This window comes from Bufo gargarizans, chromosome 1, assembly GCF_014858855.1.
Source record: "Bufo gargarizans isolate SCDJY-AF-19 chromosome 1, ASM1485885v1, whole genome shotgun sequence".
Taxonomy (NCBI): domain Eukaryota; kingdom Metazoa; phylum Chordata; class Amphibia; order Anura; family Bufonidae; genus Bufo; species Bufo gargarizans.
The window spans coordinates 195,567,013-195,588,791 of NC_058080.1; the positions used below are offsets into that span (position 1 = coordinate 195,567,013).

The window sequence follows — 21,779 nt, forward strand, 5'->3', positions numbered from 1 at the left end:
TCAAAATACAAATTCCTCAGTTTTCTAGTTTTTACTGCAGACAGTATATTTTAGGGTCCATTCACACGTCCGTTGTTTCTTTCCTGATCTGTTCCGTTTTTTGCGGAACAGATCTGGACCCATTCATTTTCAATGGGTCCTGAAAAAAAAAGAAAAACGGACATTGTGCTGTCCGATTTCTTTCAGGGCCCATTGAAAATGAATGGGTCCAGATCTGTTCCGCAAAAAACGGAACAGATCAGGAAAGACGGACATGTGAATGGACCCTTATGCTGACAGTATATCCTTAGTATAGGCCATCAATGTGTGATCGGTGAGGGTCCCATCTTGGGACACCTGCTGATTAGCAGAGTAAAGGGGTAGCGGTGACCGTTACTGCAGTTAAGACCCTGTTCACTTGTGTACTAGACACATCCAAATTTGTATGGTCATATGGTTCTGATGATCTGTAGGGGCCCCAAGGAGAAGACCCCTTAACGATCACAAAATGATGGGCTAGGCCTGTTTAGGAATAATGACCCAAAATAAGATCAGAGGAATTTAAGATGCTGCAAGTTCGGATCACTAAATCCATAGTCTAGCATGGATTGGTGGGGGCTTTAATGTGTCCACATTACAGCCATATAAAAGATGCCTTAAGACTAAAGGATATGGACAGTTGGCTCAACTGCAGTGAAAGGTCTGTGTCATTCCAACAAGCGCAGCTGCTTATTCGATCGCTGAACCCCACTTCTAAATGTAATAGGTCAACACTGCTACAACATACATTAAAGAAGCACTCCTGCACACATTTTTTATCCTCTGACCTGTTAGAAAGGTACATGATGTAAACTGTAGTGAAGGTAATCTTCTTACCAATGACTGAGTTATCCCCTCCCTTCTGATCCTCAGTTGTGCCATGTGACCAACACTGACACTTCAAATAGCACAGCATCTTATGTGTGTACAGGAAGCCAGCTTCTCTATGTATTCCTAAAACAGCCTCAACGTCAGTCTCATAAGAATGAATAGAGAAGTAACTGACTTCCTGTCCTGTGTCAGTTGGAGATCAGTGTTCACATGACAAAGCTGAGGATTAGAAGGGAGGTTATAACTCACCGATACAGTCACTGATAAGATTATCTTCACTACAGTTTACATCATGTACCTTTCTAACTGGTCAAAGAATAAAAATGTTTGCAGGAGTGCTTCTTTAAGTGGTGTGACTTTCAAGGTTTCTGCAACAGCTATCCTTAAAACGACCAGGGGCTTAAAACATTTGGGGAAAATGAATTTGACATACCACAAACAATGACTCCTTTCTGTCATATACACACACGTGCACAAAATTAGTTTTTTACAGTCATACAGGTAGGGCAGGAATATGCAATAACACATAGTTTTCAATAATTCACCAGAACAGTTCTGTCCCACATTTCCACAATACCATTATTATACATCAGGTAGTGCTTAGGACATAGTAAAGTGTGGTACTACACTGGCCTTGCAAATACAACTCCCAGGCTGCGCCAACAACGTGCCAGAAGAGTCACACACTGCATTTGGCTGTTTAGAGAAGATGTGTTAGCAGGTATACAAACTTAAGTGAGAAAAGCTGATCTATGAAGTACTTCAGTCCCAATGAGGTCTCTAAAATGATAACGGCCCACAGATAGCCTTTAGCACTTGCACATTATCATCTAAATTCAGAAGGGAATCTGCTTAAAGGCTATGGGCACCTTCGTGAGCAATATTGTTATCATTGCATTTTACCCATTTTTAGTTAAAAATCAATTTTTTTCAATTGGTCATTAAGAAAAACGTTCAACAGTTTTTCCTCAACAGCTTTCACTTTCACTACATTTACAGACTATAGACTAGACTATGCTCTCTGCCTCACACTGAATCCATTGGGGAGCAGCTCTGAAGGCTCGATCTGCAGCTGTTATTTTGGAACTTTTGACTGCTCATAAACACTTTTTCTCAAGCCAATAAGAATATGGCTAAAAATCGGTGTTCCTGAGCTGTCAGGAGTTTAGAGATAAGGGCTGCAAATCGAGCAGTCACAGCAGCTCCCCAATGGACCCAGTGTGAAGCAGAGAGAATTAGCCTAGAACTATAGTGAAAATGAAAGCTAGAGAGTTAAAACTTTACATTTTTAATAATGGAAAACTGGAAGAAGAAAAAAAAAAAAAAAAAAAAAGTATATTTAGTTTAAAAAAAAGTTGTTGTTTTTTTAACCTAAAATGAGTAAAATGCAATAATAAAAATACTGCTCCCAAAAGGTGCCCATAGCCTTTAAGCATTTCAGCTATGTATATAGACCTGAAATCAGTTCTTAACAGAACCAGAGGCGTCTATTACCTTCTTGGTTTTTATGGACTATATCAAATCATAGGAATATAAAAAGGTTTTCCCCACCCCCCTTTTTATGTTTTCATTTAAGCAAGAAATATACAATTCTTACTACAACAGTTATGTGAAAGGAACCTTACTAAAAAATCTTGTATGGTACAAGGGGTTGTCTGGATAAAAATAAGTATTAGGCCCCATTCACACAACCATGTGATGGATGTGTCCATTTTGCGGACCACAAACAGCAGATCCCCAAAACATGGGCACTGGCCGCCTTGTCCCCACATTGCGGTGCGGACCCATTGACCGCAATGGGTCCACGATCCGCACGTTGCAGTCGAAGATAGGACACGTCCTATCTTTGTCGGCAACATGCAGATCGTGGACACACCTGTCACATGGTTGTGTTCATGGGGTCTTACTCAATCCACTCATCACTTCCATTCCAACACTTTGTGGATTCCCGCTGGTCTCTGCTTCCCGTTCCAGTCTCAACAAACAAGAAATCCCAGCTAAGCCAATTCACCACTGACTGGCTTAGCAGCCATTTCCACCCATTTTCTTGTGTAGTGACCAGAAAGTGGAGACCAGGTCCCTGCTGATAAGTGTGGCAACAGCAGCAGTGGGCGGCTGGTGAGATGAGTACAGCTTATTTTATAGGAAGTTTATACCATTGAACATCCCCTTTAATACTTTGGAAATACTTTGCTTATATTTTCAACAAGACAAGTGTTCTAGCGCATCTCTATATATATATTTTTTTTGAGCTATAAGACCAGGCTGGTTTAACCCAGTAGTCCCTGTTAACAATACATGTAAAATATTTAGTGCATTTTCTATCACAAGCAGACAGTAATATACTTGACATGAACGACACACATGAAGGTGTTAAAAATGACATTTAAAACGGTTGTGCTGAGATTTTCTATACATTTTCAGTCCCTTTAAGATGGGAAATGAAAGCAACTCTTTAGATTAAGTAGTAAACTATTGTGAAGGACACAAGTACAAGGTAGACCATAAAACAGTAAGTTTGTGCTAGTCCTAGCTTGACTTCTTAGGTCTTGACAGTCACAGTCTGGGCAATGTAAAGAGGTTCTCTGGGTCTTTCTTCTTGGTTTCAAGAAACAGTTCAGCTTGTCTGGCTACATAAGAGGAAGGAAATGACCTTGTCTGACTCCAATCACTCACCATTACTTAGTGACTTCTTAGAGTTTTACTTCAAATATAGAACCGTATGCAATTCTAGACCTGTCCCAACAGCAGCAATATGGTCACAGGCACATGGATCAACCTGCTATGGGCTAGGTCTGACTCCAACAAGGCACTACCAGCTTACTGTGCACACAGCCTCTGTCCGACATGAGGAACCAGGCTGTCCGACTGGAAAGTAGGGGGGGGGGGGGGGGAGATGGGGAATAGACAAATGTAATCGAAAGACTAAAATACAGGGAAAAAGGTTAGAGAAATGCAGTTTAGGTGAAGTCAAACAGGAAAGCACATGGACATAGTACACTTTTCAGAATTAAAAATCACATTTAGCAAAAAGGTTATGTAGTTTGAGGAAGAAGGAAGAAAAAAAAAAATGCACAACTCGAACGATTGGGTTTCTGAAAAGTCCACGCTATAATAACGGTTACAATGAGGCTCAATGCAAGACCCCTGAATAGAACATGCCTTAACTTGACCTCCATAAAACCATGCATCTTCCTGGCAGTCTTGCCACCAAGCTGACTTCTACTTCAATGGAACTTGTAAAATGCTTCCTGCATTTGAGTCTGATAAAAACAGAAATCTAGCAACCGCACGGAAAGGAGGTCTTGGCTCCAGAATTAAGCTCTACTGTATTCTCTGGTGGCTGACTCAAGACCAGTGGCTTGTGACTCTTCAGCTTATGTGCCAGTGTCATGAATATAGCCTCAACGTGGTCATTGGTATTCTTGGCGGAGGTTTCAAACATTGGCATGCTGTGTAAGTCAGCAAACTTTTGAGCTAAGTCAGTGGGTACTTGAATAGAGTCCTTTAGGTCACACTTATTGCCGACCAGAATGCGGGGCACATCATTGGTAAGTAAATGCCGCTTGCACTCCTCTATCCAGGCTGGTAGACTATGGAAACTTGCCATATTGGTGATGTCGTACACAAAAACCACAGCATGTACATTCCTATAGTAATGCTGGACCATGCTCTTGCGGAAGCGTTCTTGACCAGCCGTGTCCCATAGCTGAATCTGCAAAATAAGGCACAAATAAAAGGTCTTGCAATAAACAGACCTGACAGTATTACATGAAAAAAATTAAATACTAATGCGGTAGTAATTTCACAAATTGATAGCCTTCCTTAAAGGGAGTCTTTCACCTAATCTGAGCGTTTTAGACCGCTCAGATCAGGTTATAGACTCTTTAACCCTCATTACGATCATACCTTTGTCTTATGTGTCCCTCGCCCAGATAATGAAAATAATACTTTTTAAACTTATGCAAATTACCTTCTGAAGGTGCCCAGGGGCGGCGTTACTGGGCGATGTGCCCAGAAAAACACACCTCCAGCCGGCGGACGTCACGAGCGGCACCAGAGGACGGCGGGCTGGGAACTGGCCCGCACCTGCGCACTGCTCTGCCCATTATGGGCAGAGGAACATCCTTTCATATTGCGCATGCGCCGGCCGGCTGTCTGTAGTTGGCCGGCGCATGCGCAATATGAAAAGCTGTTCATCTGCCCATAATGGGCAGAGCAGTGCGCAGGTGCGGGCCAGTTCCCAGCCCGCCGTCCTCTGGTGCCGCTCGTGACGTCCGCCGGCTGGAGGTGTGTTTTTCTGGGCACATCGCCCAGTAACGCCGCCCCTGGGCACCTTCAGAAGGTAATTTGCATAAGTTTAAAAAGTATTTTCATTATCTGGGCGAGGGACACATAAGACAAAGGTATGATTGTAATGAGGGTTAAAGAGTCTATAACCTGATCTGAGCGGTCTAAAACGCTCAGATTAGGTGAAAGACTCCCTTTAAAGTGGTTGTGCCAAGTTTTGAAGTTATCCCTTATCCACAGGATAAGGGATAAATAACTGATTGGTGGGGGTCCGACCGCTGGGACTCCCACCTATCCCAAGAACAAGTGTCCCATTCCCTTAATCTGATGAAGCGGCAGGTTAAGCACGCACCCTTTCTTTGCATTCATTGTCTATGGGACCACTGAAAGTAGCTGAGCGCTGTACTCTGCTATCTCCAGCAGTACCATAGAGAATCAGCGCTTCATCAGATCAAGGGAACCGGACCCTTGTTCTCAGGATCGGTGTGGTTCCCAGCGGTTGGACCCCCACTGATCAGTTAATTAGATCATCTAAACTTGGCTAAATCCCTTTAAACAGGACCTAATATGTCACAAAGGTATGTAGCAGTATCTTCCATGACTATGCTTTTTTTTCCCCCCACTTAGCCTCCCACAATCAGTTAGTTTCGGTGGCCGATACCAGTGAAACGTCAGGTGGGTGTCAATAGCTATGCGCTGGAGGCCACCAGCTTGACAATTCACTGCTATTGGGCCGTGGAACTAACTGTGTAATAATGACCGAGGAGCCTAGGAGAAAAAATAAATTGTTGGAGACATTGAAGATACCGCTGCACAGGTATGCAGCCAGGTGGACTTCTCTAAGGACGTGACAAGTGATCTTTAAGTGGAACAGTCACTAGATTTGGGGCTCTAAACTACCAGCATGTTGTTATTTAGCTGTTAAAACACTGAGTGTGAAAACCGGCTGTTCCAAAATTAGGTAGTAAAAGAACTTGTAATTAAGGGTCCATTGACACGACCGTATCCATTTTTGCGTCCGCAAATTGCAGATCCACAAAACACAGATACTGGCCATATGCGTTCTGCATTTGTGGATCGGAACGTCCTGATCTATGATAGAATGCATCCTATTCTTGTCGGACAAGAATAGGATGCATTCTATCTTTTTTGCAGGGCCACGGAATGGAAGAGCGGATGTGGACATCACACAGTGTGTTGTCCACATCTTTTGCAGCCCCATTGAATGCATGGGTCCACATCTGATCCGCAAAATTGCGGAACGGACGTAGACAGAAAAATACAGTTGTGCGAATCGGCCCTTACCAGAGATGAGTCCAGTGGCATCGGATGCCTTGTGCAGATGAAGCCAGGGACACGACACCTCAATTCAGTGAGCAGTCAGGTGGTTTAGTGGCCGAATACCAAGTGACAGGTTCTCTTTAATCTTAAAGAGGTTACAGGCGAATATATAAAAAAAAAAACCAAAAAAAAAAAAAAAAAAAAAAAAAAACCAGCTGCCTTCTTCCAGAAAAAGGCGGCATTCTTGTCAATAGGCTGGTGTTGCAGTATTCACTTCAATGGGGCTTAAATACCAGAGCCAGCTCATGGACAAGTCTGTTTATGAAGAAAGCGGTCCGTAAAAAAAATACGGATGACGTCAGTGTGCATTCCGTATTTTGCGGAACGAAACAGCTGGACCCTAATAGAATGGTACTATCCTTGTCCGTAATGCGGACAATAATAGGACACGTTCAACTTTTTTGCGGAACGAACATATGGAAATGGAATGCACACGGAGTAACATCCGTTTTTTTGCAGACCCATAGAAATGAACGGTCCACAAAAAACATGGAACAGACACGGAAAGAAAATATGTTTATGTGCATGAGCCCTTATCTTGTTCCCTAGAACGCCAACATGTAGACACATTATAAGGAGGTGCAGATCCTGTGTACATTCAATATATGGTTTGCAAATCAGACACAAAGACTGGAAATCTAAGCTGCACCAATATCTGGATATCTATGCCCACCATTATGTCTGTGCCCACTATGCTACCATCTGAGAAAATGATGGACATCAGCACTGTGGTAGAAGTTACATCCAGATTCAACATTAGATATTTCCCAGCCGCCTCTCTTTCACTATTCATTCACTCATCATTACCTTTATTCTTTCTCCATCTATATCTACACACCTCTCCCTAAAGTCCACACCGATGGTGGCCTCTGTCCGTTCAGGGAAATAGCTTGTGCAGAAGCGATACGTCAGGCAGGTCTTCCCCACATTGGAGTCACCAATCACAATGATCTTAAAAATCCTGGCACGGGTAGATCCATAAGAACACGTGCTGCTGATACTCGCTTCCAAGGAAGATTCAAGTCCTCTGTCTCCACCAGTGGCTGAAGACATATTTACCCACAGGCAAATGCTGTCAAAGAAATGAGAATATAAGTCATGTGGACTGAAAGGGCAAGTCGAGCCTACGCCAAGGCCGGCAGGAATACAAAATCAATGTGTAACAAGGAACAACTGCTAAAGACAGCAAGCGACAAGCAAGAGGCGGAAAAGGACATAACAGAGTTCTTATACATAGGTTCTAAGCATCTAGAACCGAATACTTGTAATAAGCTTTGGCGCCAGAGCTTGGGTTAAAGGGGCTATCCAAGGTAATTAAACATTTAAAAAATAAAATAAAAAAAATATGAAAAAAAAATGCCCAAAAATGACTTTCATACATGCGAGAAAGCTGAAGGTTGAACACTATTTCACCCCCCCCCCCCCCCATATACAGTTGAAACCGGAAGTTTACATACACTATAAAAAAAGACACACATGCATGTTTTTCTCAATATCTGTCATGAAACCAGAATAAACCTTTCCTGTTTTTGGACAATTAGGATTACCATAATTATTATTTGCCAAATGCCTGAAAAATGAGAGAATGTTTTAAGGTATTTTTTTATTACTTTCTGCAATGTCAAAAGTTTACATACACTAAGATTACTATGCCTTTAAACAATTCTGGACTGCCCATATAACGTCATGTGTTTGGAAGATTCTGTTACCCTGGGTTCAAACGCGCTGTAAAACGCTCAAGACATGAAATCCAATGCTTCCCTATGGGAATGGTTCACACCTGGGCGTTTTACAGCGCGTACGATCGCGCTGTAAAAACGCCCGACGCTCAAACAAGTACTTGAGCTTCTTTGGGGCGTTTTGACGCGCGTTTGTGGCCATAGGACACTGCAGTCAATGACACAAACGCGCGTCAAACGCGCATTTACTATTACAAAAAACGCGCATAAAAACGCGCGTTTGCGCAACGCTCAGGTGTGAACCCAGGGTTAGGTTTGTTTAGAGACACACCTGTGGATGCAATTATCTGCACACCTGAAACACACTGCTTATCTGTGTAGCATCATGGGAAAGTCTAAAGAAATCAGCCAAGATATCAGGAAGAGAATTGTGGACTGGCACAAGTTTGGCTCAACCTTGGGTGCCATTTCAAGATACCTGAAGGTGCCTAGTTCATCTGTACAAGTACAAACAAGATGGGAATGTCCAGCCATCATACTGCTCAGAAGACGGGTTCTGTGTCCCAGAGAAGAACGTGCTTTGGTCCGACATGTGCATATCAACCCAAGAACAAATGCAAAAGACCTTGTGAAGATGATGGTGGAAGCTGGTAGGATTGTGTCAATATCCACAGTTAAACGATTACTGTATCAACATGGGCTGAAAGGCCCCTTTGCTAGGAAGAAGCCATTACTCCAAAAGAAACATAAAAAAGCCAGATTATATAGAAATACTGAAGCAACATCTCAAGACAGTCAGGAAGTTAAAGCTTGGGCGGAAATGTGTCTTCCAAATGGACAATGACCCGAAGCATACTGCCAAACTGATTACAAAGTGGCTTAAGGATAACAAATCAATGTTTTGGAGTGGCCATCGCAAAGCCCCGATCTCAATCCTATTGAAACTGCATAGGTAAAGCTGAAAAGGCAGGTGCGAGCAAGGCGACCAACAAACATGGCTCAGTTACAACAGTTCTGTCAGGAGGAATGGGCCCTAATTCCGAACAACTATTGTGAGAAGCTTGTGGAAGGATATCCAAAACGTTTGACCCAAGTCATACAGTTTAAGAGCAATGGTACCAAATATTAATGAAATGTATGTAAACTTTTGACTTTGGAGAAGGTAATAGAAATGCCTTAAAACATTCTCTCTCTCATTTTTCTGGCATTTGGCAAATAATAATTATGGTAAACCTAATTGTCCAAAAACAGGAAAGGTTTATTCTGGTTTCATGACAGATATTGAGAAAAACATGCATGTGTGTCTTTTTATATAGTGTATGTAAACTTCTGGTTTCAATTGTACATGCACCCTGGTCCTGCCCAAGTGTGCATGTGCTTTCAATGGGAAGGGGGAATAGAATGCTACTAGACACCTTTGGCAGCAAAGGGATGGGCATACAGAAATCCAATACGCCTGAGCCTGACCCTTCTTCCCCTCATCTTGCCTCTAGGAAGAGGCGGGACACCCCCAGACACATTAGATGGGTGGCCTTTTTTCCTGACAATCGTCTAATATGTTTGGCCACCTGTAGAGACAAAGGTTGTATCATTGTGTGCTTGAAGCTTCCATAGAAACGCTACGAGTTGCCCAATTTTTTGCAACTTCATGCTTCTGCAATTTCTTAGCACTCCGAAAATGTAGTCATGTACTCTTCAAAGCCACTAACACTACTTCCTCCTCCGTGCCACTCCATCTAACTCACTGCACATGTACAATCTACTCCGAGCTCCACCAACCCAATAATCTACATCTCCCCTTTGCCAATCCCTTCACTGGCTACTATCGCCCAGCAAATCCATTTCAAAACATTTAGAGTAGGGCCATATGGGGTAGATGGCCGCACGGCTTTGTGGGTCACTGTGCGCCCATAACAATGACTGCTGAATAAACAATCGGTTTCTAATGAGTTAACAGAACACAGCCGCGGCTTACGCAGACGTGTGGCGCTTGGGTCACACCCTCACCATGTTGTCTTACCCCAACAGTGATCTACAAGGCTGTCCATGGTCTGTCTCCTCCATACACCTCTGACCTAATGTGCTACCTCACCACGAGTCATCTCCAGCTGACAAGACCTCCTCTGCTCCTCATATCATCACTGAGATTTCTTGGCCATCCAGTGCCCACATCCTTTCCAGCAAACAACCCATACCTGTCAAACTATTTCTATACGTTGTGTTACTTTGTATTTTGCTGGTATCTGTCCACTGATCGACGGCCTTTAGGAAGAAGTTAGAAGAGGTTTTTACTTCTCCTGCTACATCTAATGTAGGTTTCAAAATGTTTTTTCCTGGTCTGGTCCTGTCAGCTTATGGAGGTAGTTTAATTTAAAGTTTTTTGGGGGGAATTCAATATAAATCCAGATCACGTCTGATCAGTGGGGCTCTGCCTCCCGGAACTTCTGCCTATCAGCCATTTGAAGATGTTGTGGTCCTCCAGTGAGCGCTACAGCCTCTTCTAGGCCACTGACGTTACGTTAGTTGGTCACATGGTTTATTTACAGCTCAGTCCCTATTAAGTGAATGGGCCTGTTCTGCAGTACCAAGTGCAGCCACTATACAATGTACAGCGCTGTGCTTGGCATTCTGTAAGGAGACTGCAGCGCTCACTGGAGTGCCGCAGCCTCTTCAAACTTCTGATTGGCAGGGTGCTGGTAGTTGGACCCCTGTTGAACTGATACGCTAGGATATGCCATCACTTTAAGATTAGTATGGGTCCAAATTCTGCCCCTTCCCCCACTACATCAGTACTGTGGCCCCATTGTTTGCCCTGTGCAGTGACACTCCAGGCAACCAACTGCCACAGCTGATTCAGGATCGCTGGGTGTCCCATAGGTCAGCTATAAAGAGACGGCATACCCTAACAATGGGAATACCCCTTAAAATATGCACAGACTGGCAGACAGATGCAAGAGGTTTTAATGGTGCTGCACCACGTATGCAATGTACATAAGGCTCTGTTCACTTTAGCATCACAGCCTTAGCTTAGAACGAAGTCTTAATAGCCATGCCAGACCTTTTTTACAGTTTCAAACAAACTTCATGGATTTGTAATCAGGTTCGTCTATTTTTGCACAGGCAGTCCTGAGAAAACTGCAAAAAATGTGAATGTGAACAGCGTAGATCAGGCATCCTCAAACTGCAGCCCTCCAGCTGTTGTAAAACTACAACTCCCACAATGCCCTGCTGTAGGCTGTTCAGGCATGCTGGGAATTGTAGTTTTGCAACAGCTGCAGGGCCGCAGTTTGAAGATGCCTGGCTTGGATGATGTTCTAGCGCCTTAATGGCAGAGGGTAAAGAGGCCTAGCATGAAGCAGGGTACAGCCATAGACGTGAACAGACCCTAGGCACTACAGATAAAGCAGCATGAAAAAAAAAGTCTAAAACATGCTAAGTTAATGTTTGGTGCGCATAGTAAAAATGGTCGTTCTGTGGTGTAGAGGAAGGGGGTCCACGAGAAGCCATCACTGATGACAAGCTGGCCAGTCATGAACCTGGGCCCATTGGCGCACCACCAATAAGGCGAGGCGATTGCCTCAGGCAGCACCCGGTAGGGACAAGAGGGGGGCAGCAGAAGGGGGGGGGGATTACCTGTTTCTGCAGTATAGTATTGGGAAACAGTGGGCACAGTATGTGGCACTGCATTACCCTGTATGTTGTGTAGCGCTGCATGTAAAGTCTTCCAAGTATGTCTAACAGTAGGGAAGGGGTTAGGTTAAGAAATTGGCAAATTGGGGGAGGCACTGTTTCAGTTTTCGCCTCAGGCAGCCGAAAGGCTAGGTGCACCCCTGGGCCACTATGCTACACCCTCTGCTGGGCACCATCCATAGGCACCCCCATCAGTACACAGGGGCCATTTATAATTCCATTGATGCTACACACTGCCATCTTTCCCATGTGTCAGGAATACATATGTTACCATTATCAGGGTGCTGGTAACCGTGGCAACAGCCGGGTGCAGACCAGGTGGCAGCACTGGCGGGGTGCTGGCACCAAGCAGCGCACAGCTGGAGCGCGTCCACGTATACAGGCCGGGGACGCGCCCACAGCTACTCACCTAGAGGGGCTGGTATGGAGCCGCTGAGCCTGGCACCCCGAAAAACCGCTCACCAGGGGTGTAGGGAATGACGGAGGTTCGAACAAAAAGCGGCCGGCGTTTCTCCTCGCTGCCTCTACCGCTGAGTAGCCGGCTGCTTTGGCATTTGTTCGCCCCTCCTGCCTTGGCTACGTCACCGTCGCTGCCTCCGCCCTGCTGGTGGATGATAAACAAAGTCGCCATATTTGAACTGGGCAGAGCATATATCACTAATAGTCTCTTTGCCCAAAAGAAAGATGGCTGTGCGGAATGTTACGTCATCATCCTGCTACAGACAGGAGGCGGGGCGTGAGTCCTGCAAAGAGTGGAAATGTCTGGGCTGGAGAGTGGAGTGAGCATGGGCACTCTGTGTCTGCATCCTGAGGCTGGCACCTGGAGCTCCTGATGGCATGGCCCATAAGCTATGTGGAGCTGCTTTCTAGGTTTAGTGCTCCTCACACTGGACTACTCTGGCACCTGTATTACAGGGGCAGCCATTACACAGATGAATGCATGTACAGTGGCTTTGTGAACTAGTTTCCGGCCATATGATGGTTCAGTTGTGTGAACAGCAGTGGGAACGAGTGGAGTGAGCTGAGAATACAGATGTCAAAGTGTAGTCGTATCACGGTTGTCATTGCCTTATAGAACGGACAGGGATCGTCTTCATGAGTCCAGTTTTAGGGTTCACCCATGTGCCATATCCGAGAACTTTTATGGTGGACACAGAAGGAGTCATTTATCAAACTGGTGTACAGTAGAACTGGTTGCCCATAGCAACCAATCAGATCCCAGCTTTCATTTTGGACAGCTTCTTTGGAAAATAAAAGGTGGAATCTGATTTGTTGCTATGGGCAACTAAGCCAGTTCTACTTTATACTTTTTACCAGTTTGATAAATGATTCCAAGAATGTCCATGTGTTCCGTGGATAGCCTCTATGTAATGCTGGCCTTGTGATGATTGTGCGTGCTTGCGGACCTTTGACGGAAGGCCTCTGGGAGGCTCTCAGGTGTGGAGCATGCCGTGCCCCCTTGTCGGATGATATTATTTGTTCTTTGCCCTGTCCCCCTGAATACACTTTTGGGTGCTGCATCTAATGATGCAGTATCCCAGCACTACATACCTTTAAAGTACTTAGATGGTGTTAAAGCAGAGTAAGGTGCTGAGCCCCCTTACCATGGGTGTGTCCTGTCTGTACACCGGTAAAAACTCTAAACCGCCCCACCTTTTCTAGACATTTTGAGTGTCGTCAAGGTGTAAACATCTGCTCATTTTGGCGCAAAATCAATAATGAATTTGTCCAAATTTATTTGTGACATAAAGGAGCAACTTACACCAGGAAAATGTGCCCTGTCATTCAAAAGAGTACATGCTAAAAGTCTACGGGGGGAACATGATGTCTCATGTAATACCCCTTAACAACCACGGGCGAATCTAAATTCCACTCGGTCACGAGGGGAATAAAGAAAACAAGAGGGATGGGGGGCGCACAATAGGATAGTACGTTCAAGTACGTTAAAGATAAAGGTGCTCACCTTTTAGGGTTGTGCTAGAAATAGGCACAACTCTAATGTAGACTTATAAGCATATAGACCCTTAAGATCCAGGAATGCAGCCGCAGAAGGAATTTCTTTGGGACCGGATGCCCAATCCCCCAAAGGGTGCTTGTAGGAAAGGAAGTTCTGGACCAGAACTTCCTTTCCTCATGTAATACCCCTGTTAGAAAAGACTTGCTCCCTTTTCTGCTGTTTCTAAGGTGGCTTTAGAAGGACTGTAGAAGACTCTGAAATGGGGCACTGCAGGCGGACTGACCATAGACCATACAGGGAAATTATTAGGGAGCCACCCAAGGCCTCCTCATAGCCACCAGCCAGGTATATAACGATCTTATGCTCTCAATATTAATTAAAGGGGTTCTCCGGCTTGTCCTAAAAAATGAGTGCAAAATCTAACCTGAGGAGAGCAGATTGGGAGAGACCTACTTACCTCCAGCAGCGTTAAAAGGATCCTGATGACGTCCATGTGTTTTCCACATCCGTATGTCATTTCTGCAAAATATAGAACATGTTTTATTCTGGTCCTCAAAATAAAAACCCCAAACCCGTAGAAGTCAATGGGGCTGCAAAAATAATCCGGGTCACACACGGACCGTGTCCTTATTTAGCAGAACTTGGGGAGAGAGGAGTCTTACAGGCCATACATGCTCCTCTGGAATTCTGGGAAGAAAGGGATGCAAATGAGCTCTTAACCAGCTCTGCCTCTAATGCCACCAGATGTAAGTCAGCTATCCTATAAGTCAGTGTTCAACCCTTTAACTAGGCCTTAAGACATGAATCGGATATTAAATAAGCCAGCACCTCATCTGCAGACAGCTGTTTCAGGGTGATTGACCCTCATCAGTGCAGAGCAGAGAGTACTGGCTTAACTGGCTGAGAGGCCTAAGTCAGGATTTGGGGGGGTACTATCTCTCCTAGCAGATGCACAAGTTGTAGACCGCAAAACGATTACGGTCATGTGCATGAGAATCTATATACACACTTCAGCAGATAATATTATACAAGATAAGGCCTCATGCACGCGAACGTATTTTGTTTCCGTGTCCGTTCTGTTTTTTTCCAGATATGATGCGGACCCATTCATTTCCACATCAGTATGTCCGTTCCGTAGCCCCGCAAAAAAATAGAACATGTCCTATTCTTGTCCGTTTTGCGGACAAGGATAGGCATTGTTACAATGGATCCACAAAAAAAACGGATAACATACAGACGTCATCCAATTTTTTTGCGGACCGCAAAACACATATGGTCGTGTGCATGTAGCCTAAGATAGATCTTGTATGCTTATGCCTGCTGAGCTGTATATCTAATCCTATCTTGTATAGTCTGATGCCCAGAGAGGGGGAAAGAAAGCACAGACATGAAAAACAGGTATTGGGGGCATATGTATGCATGGTGAGGGGTGTTAGGAGCACATAAAAAGAATCTTGACTTTGGGACCGTACAACCTCTTTAATTTAGGAGCAACAGGTACTTATGCACCTGGTCAGCAGCTGCAGATGTCCTCCTGAACTCAAATGTATTGCCATCCTCAAGACGATGATACAGTTTCATACTGTTGCGTGGGAGGCAGTATTTTGTTCTGCTCTGTGGTATTTGGTTCTGCTGGGGCGTTAATTTGTGCTGCACTATTAATGTAAGAGCATCATGCACTTTTGCACCTGGCCAACAGCCAAAGGTGGCCTCCTGAATTCAAGTGTATTAGTGTCTTCAGGACAATGTTACAGTTGAATACTGTGGCGCAGGCTGCAGTATTTTGTGCTGCACAGTGGTATTTGATTTTGCTGGGGCAGTATTTTGTTCTGCACTACGGTATTGCGGGCCCCACCTACTTCTGTTGTCCCTGCCTAGATTTGTTGGCCCACCTTCTGTCAATGTTACCCACCTACAACATGGGGCCACTTTTATTTTTTTTGTTTCAAGGGCCACTTTAAATTCCCAGTCTGCCTCTGGCTGCATAGATCAGGTGTATACCAGCACATGACCGTCGCAGTGTTTAAACAAGCAGTGGCAGGAGGACCACCCGAAGCTGCAGAGAACGGCACTAAGAAAAGAGGTGGTATAGCATTATTTTTTATTTTTAGACTATTTGGGTGCTTGTTTAGAATTTTTAGTTATCTCAGACAACAATTTTGACATGCTCATTTGGCATTATATTATTTTGCTATTTCGGAACGTTCTAGATATACGGTATACTTACCCCTATCCACATTCCTGTATTTAATAAAGGCCTTTTCTAACTTAAAGGGGGTTTTCTGTGAAGAGCTTTTATCCACTAGCCCAGGGATGGGCAAACTGCGACTCTCCAGCTGTTGTAAAACTACAACTCCCAGTATGCCCAGTCTGCCTACAGCTATCAGCCTACAGCAGGGCATGATGGGATTTGTAGTTTTACAACAGCTGGAGAGCCGCAGTTTGCCCATCACTGCACTAGCCTATGATGGCTGGTGGTCTGACCACTGGGTGACCCAGTTCTCACAGGAACAGAGCACAAGTCCTGCCTGACCTATAACTCTGTCTTCACCACCTTGGACTCTACAAGGATAAACTTAAAGGGGTTGCATAGCGCTGTGATATGTCACCAATGTCAGGTGCGGGTTTCACTTCTTTCATCCACACCTATCTCTAGAACAGGGTCCCCAAGGCAAACAAGTGCGCACCGTGGATACACGGCATGCTGTCTATTCACTTCCGAAAAAGACAAGAGAACATGCCCGGCTATTTTTGTCCCATAGAAATTAATGGAGAGTGCACTGTGTAAATGTGGCCATTGTTCCTTTCACCTCTGTGGGACTACCAGAAATAGCGGAGCCAGTGCTTGGCTATTTTCAGAACTCCCAGAGAAATGAATAAGGGTGGGCGCTAATGCGCGGCTATTTGCTGTTCACTTCAGGGTTCCTGTTCTAGAGGTAGGTGCGGATAGCGATATTCCACCAACATATGAGGTTAGACAACCCCTTTATTCGCTCCAGACTTATTTCAAAGGCTTCTCACCCGGCCCTGGTCTGGACAGATGAGGGGAAAAGGCCCTTAAACAGCTGTCTTTTTCATATGGAAAAAAATTCTGGTTTTGCCTTATATCCAAGTCGTGTTCCAAGGCTAGATATTGACTTTTAGTGTAGTCCTCCAACAGGTGGCCCTAGAGAGCCAGCTGTTGTCCTCCTGGATAAGAGCTTATTTACATATACTATCGCTACATTCACATCGTTGATTTGGGACCTTTGTACTCATAATTGTTGGGGATCCTGTGGACAGTGGATTAGTGTATTTTGGAAAATGTTTTCCACATGATATTTTCATAAATGTGAGATTGCTGCGGACCCTACTACTGGGACCCCCACTGATTATTAGAACCGGGTTCCTATTACTCTTCACTAGCATGAATGCAGTGGAGGGAAGGTTGTATGGTCATTGAGCTAACAATCCTAGGAGAGTTTTGGAAAAAGCTGAGTGCTCTCATTAAATTGTTTCAGCCAGGAAGGTAAATGTGATGGTAATGAGAAGTAAAAGTTTTTGCCGAATGAGTCCATCCTCACTGCATTTAGGCTTTAGGATTAAAATAAATTTACATCTACTTTCTACCACACCTTACACGAAGGCACGTGTTTCTGTGTGTGGAGACAACGGATGGCCACCCCCCCCAGGGCCCTCGTATAACGCGACCCAGGTGTAGGAATGCTGAGTGGTATAGTGCAGCCTAAAATGTCTCTTTATGTGTGTCACGGTGCTCCTACCTGGATACCGCTGGACCCCAGCCTTTGGCTCCGAAGCAATAAATAGGGGGAATAAATGAGAGATTTGAAAGAAAGATTGAGTCCAGACCTTGTACGTAGTTGAACAGCACTTTACTTGAATACACGTTCATCAGAAACAGTCTTCAAGCTTTGTCTAGGTCCCAGCAGGCTTTAGCATTAAAATCGCAGGTAAACTCCACTCTGCTACATCTGTTTCTCTCTGACTCTGCTGTACTGACAGGCTGGCTGTATAACTCAGCTTCTTCTGTATGCTGCAATTTCTCTCTGTAACCTGACTCTTAAGTTATGCCAGGGAACTTTCCTCCCAGATCCTGAGGCTTCAAGCTTTGGCCTCCATGTCCAGCAGAGTTTAGGATGCTCTGGCTGGCGTGGGCATGTCCAGCAGAGACGTGCCCCTGCACACCCTCCCCTTAGCTGAGGGTAAGCTACAACTGGTCCCCATCCTTCCTGCAGGAAGTGGGACTCGCCCACTTCTCTCCAGAGGAGGGTTAGAACGGAATGGAAGGTCCCATTCTATCTAACTGTAGCTCTGCCATGTTTGCTGCCACCTGCTGGGGTGAATCGGGCACATTACACGTGAACATAACAGTTGCATAACATAATAGAAATGCACATTGTGGAGGACCTGGAATAAATACACAAGATGACATGAGGTTAGACCAATAAAGACAGTAGCAAGGTGCAGACGTGGTGACACCACTCTGGGGTGTTACACATCCATGCAAGGTCAACCTGACAACATTGCAAGTGAATACAGAGCCACAACCTGGCTTTTGTGCGTTTGTAAACTGGCCTGTAGGTATTTTAAAATGTATCTCCCTAAGCTTAGCGCTCAGGAACTGTACAGTACAGTTCCGTTTATTACACAGACTTCCTACATGGATTCTATGGGAGAAGTAGATTTACAATCTAAACTTTTTTGATGGCCAATTCTCAGGACAACCCGAGCCTTCACCTATAAGCTGTTTTGTTGGAGCTTTGGCACCGGAACTACTCAGCTACGTCCATTGAGTAGAAGCGAAGCTGGTAACTGCAATGCTGCTGCCATTAAATTGCACTGCAGTTACCATCTTCATCCACTACAGGTGTAGTTCTGGTCTGGAGCTACAGCAAAACAGCTGATCAGTCGGGTTTCACCCCCCCCCACTGATCTGAATTTTTCTTTACTGACCTAAAGACAAATCCTGGACAAGCCCTTCACTGCTCTTTAAATTGAACTGAAAGGGGACATGTGACCACTGAGGCTAGTCATTGGTTGCAGCAACAAGTGTGACTCTTGTTGGAAGCTTACAAGCCAGGGACTGGAAGACCGCTGAAGAGGTGTGGAAAATGTAAGTATGAGTTTTTTAACACGCTGCTCCTCATAGTTAAAAATGTTCCACAGCTGGAAGAACAGCATTTTTTGCTTATATAAGGTAAGGTATTATTAAACAATAACGTAGAGACTTTTATTTTCACCTGATTAGTTGATGTGCCATTTATAGGTTCTCTTCCATCTTCATGACATGGTCAGGGGCAGACTCGTCATGGACCCTACAGGGAAATTTCCAGGTGGGTGTCACCAACTTATCTGTCCGAACTGCCCATGATGTGCTGTCTAGACCATGCCCCCTGATGGAGCCCACCGAAACCATGCCTCCTGGTGATTCATCACTTAAGCCTCACCCACTCATGCTGTACTGCTTAAAGAGGACCTTTCACCGAATATTACACTGTGAACTAAGAATACAGACATGGAGAGCGGCGCCCGGGGATCTCACTGCACTTACTATTATCCCTGGGCGCCGCTCCGTTCTCCTGCTATGCCCTCCGGTATCTCCGGCCACTAAGTTATAGTAGGCGGAGATTTCAGTCACTAAGTTATAGTAGGCGGAGTCTGCCCTTGTTCTTCTGTAGCGCTGGCCAATCGCATTGCAGAGCTCACAGCCTGGGAGAAAATAACCTCCGCCTACCATAACTTAGTGACTGAAATCTACAATAACTTAGTGGCCGGAGATACCGGAGGGAATAGCAGGAGAACGGAGCGGCGCCCGAGGATAACAGTAAGTGCAGTGAGATCCCCGGGCCTCGCTCTCCATGTCTGTATTCTTAGTTCACATTGTAATAATCGGTGAAAGGTCCTCTTTAAGCCATGTCCCCTGATGACGCACACCTAAACCACGCCTTCTGGTGATTCATCACTTAAGCCTCGTCCCCTCATGCTGTACTGCTTAAGCCATGCCCCCTGATGACGCACACCTAAACCACACCTTCTGGTGATTCATCACTTAAGCCTCGCCCCCTCATGCTGTACTGCTTAAGCCATGCCCCCTGGTGATACGAGCACACATGCTTGCTGGGGGAGATTAGAAGTTATTTCTATCATCCATGTATGTTTGTGATGCAGGCTGAGTGACACCTCAGTCTGCCTATCTCAGGACTGCTTGTATTCTGTTCGAATGAGACGCTGAGTCCTGAGACCTATTATGTTCTGATCCAGGGACGGTGCTCTATTTAAACCACCAGCTGGCAATACATGCTTACCAGTTATAGCTTTTTTCCTTGCTGTTCTCCGATTGCTTTCATGTGTTATTGGATTGCTACTATTTGGATTTGACTTTGGCTTGACTTGGACCTCTCTTTTTGCTCTGTAATTTTGTCCCCAGTTTCCCGTCTGGTTTGACCCTTGGCTTGGATATTGTTGACCACTCTCTGACCTGTGATTTGGTACTGTATTGGCCTCCAGGCTTTTGACCCGTTTCTGTACGACCATTCTCTGTGTGTATTAGGTTCCAGTAGTGTGGCCAGGTCTCTGCAGGAGCTTGGTTTGGTTCTTGTGCACTTGACCAGCATAGGAACCGTCAACCAGTTGTGGACTTTCTGTTTAGGGCTTGCTCTGCAAGTAGGCAGGGACAGTGGGTTTGGTGCAAGTTAGGGCTCACCATGTAAGTGTGTTTCCCTGCCTACAGTCATGACAGTGGGCAGGTATTTTGTGCTGCACTATTGTATTGTAGGCCCAGCCTGCTTCTATTGTCCCTGCCTACTCGTGTTGCCCTGTCTTCTGTCAATTTGGACCTGCCTATATCATGGGGCTACTTTTAGGTTTTTTCCAGAGCCACTTAAAGTTCCCAGTCTGTCCATGGATATGGTTCCCCTTATGTACCCTACATTTTCCATTATGCCTCTGGTTTTGCAGAGATAGAGAGGGTAGATTCTCATTACATTGTACTGGCTTTGCTCCGAGTCCTATATAGGGCAGCAATTGATAGTTCAATGACATATAACTGTTTTCCCCTATAACTCACATTGCAGAGTCTCTGTGCATTCATATGTGACACAGCTTTAGCCTTTCTTCCTTTATCCTGCTTGGAATAGGTCCCTGTCAACTGTTATGAGGAGGAGGCAGGAGAAGGTAGTGTAAAGCTATGTGCACACAGCGCTTCCAGATAGTATAGATAGTATAGCTACTTTCACATCGGTATTTTCCTTTCCTGTTTTGAGATCTGCCAGAGTATCTCAAAACCAGAGGGAAGCGCTTCAGGTTTGTTCCCATTCATTGTCAATAGGGATAAAACTGAACGAACCGGAACGGAGTGCACCAGAATGCATTCCGTTGCGTTCCCACGCCGGACACAAAAAGCAGCATCTTTGTGTGCATCATGGGATACTGATCAAGACGAATCCGGCATGAAAAACAATGGAAGTCAATGGTGCCTGATCCGGCAAAACCTGGAAAAAAAAATGGACCCTGCACCCTTTGACTTACAATGGTTTACACAGGGATATATAGAGGGACAAGATCTGTATGGTGGTTAGATGATTAATCACATGACACAGTCACTCAAAATGAAAGGGTTCAAAATGTATAGATGCGGCTGAGCCTTAATAAAGCAAATAAGACAACTAGAATATTGATGGAGAGATAGTATTATATGTACAAACACAAAATTGGCCGTGATGCTTCTTTAATACTTTATCCTAGACAATCCTAATAAAAAATGTTATCAAAGTGCTTGGTGCACCACACGCCCCAACATCTGTGCACCTTGGAGGAAATGAAGCACGCTACACTAGCTCTTTAGATTGCTGTAGTCTTACTGACGGCGCTTATCTCTTATCCCTGTGAGACTATTATTGTCCACATTTTGGTAATGCAGTAGAAAGTTTGAACTCGCAGATCAAAGTCTGAGGACATTACTGTTAAATATTGAT

The 21,779-nt window shown here is 44.8% G+C and overlaps 1 protein-coding gene across 1 annotated transcript; it reads right to left on the minus strand.

The window, feature by feature from the left end:
• Positions 1-246: 246 nt before the first annotated feature.
• RAB33B (RAB33B, member RAS oncogene family) lies at positions 247-12,419 on the minus strand. The gene is made up of 3 exons (XM_044300845.1): positions 12,259-12,419; positions 7,288-7,552; positions 247-4,564 (listed from the first exon to the last, which is right to left on the minus strand). Exons 2-3 carry the CDS (start codon positions 7,531-7,533, stop codon positions 4,130-4,132), a joined length of 681 nt encoding a protein of 226 aa, XP_044156780.1. The 5' UTR covers positions 7,534-7,552; positions 12,259-12,419; the 3' UTR covers positions 247-4,129.
• Between the last annotated feature and the right edge of the window lie 9,360 nt (positions 12,420-21,779).

Excerpts from the sequence above, each read along its gene's own strand:
- RAB33B (XM_044300845.1), bottom strand. The coding sequence starts at position 7,533 with ATGTCTTCAGCCACTGGTGGAGACAGAGGACTTGAATCTTCCTTGGAA. Across the intron at positions 4,565-7,287 it reads TAGATGGAGAAAGAATAAAG|ATTCAGCTATGGGACACGGC; the intron begins GTAATGATGAGT and ends CTTATTTTGCAG.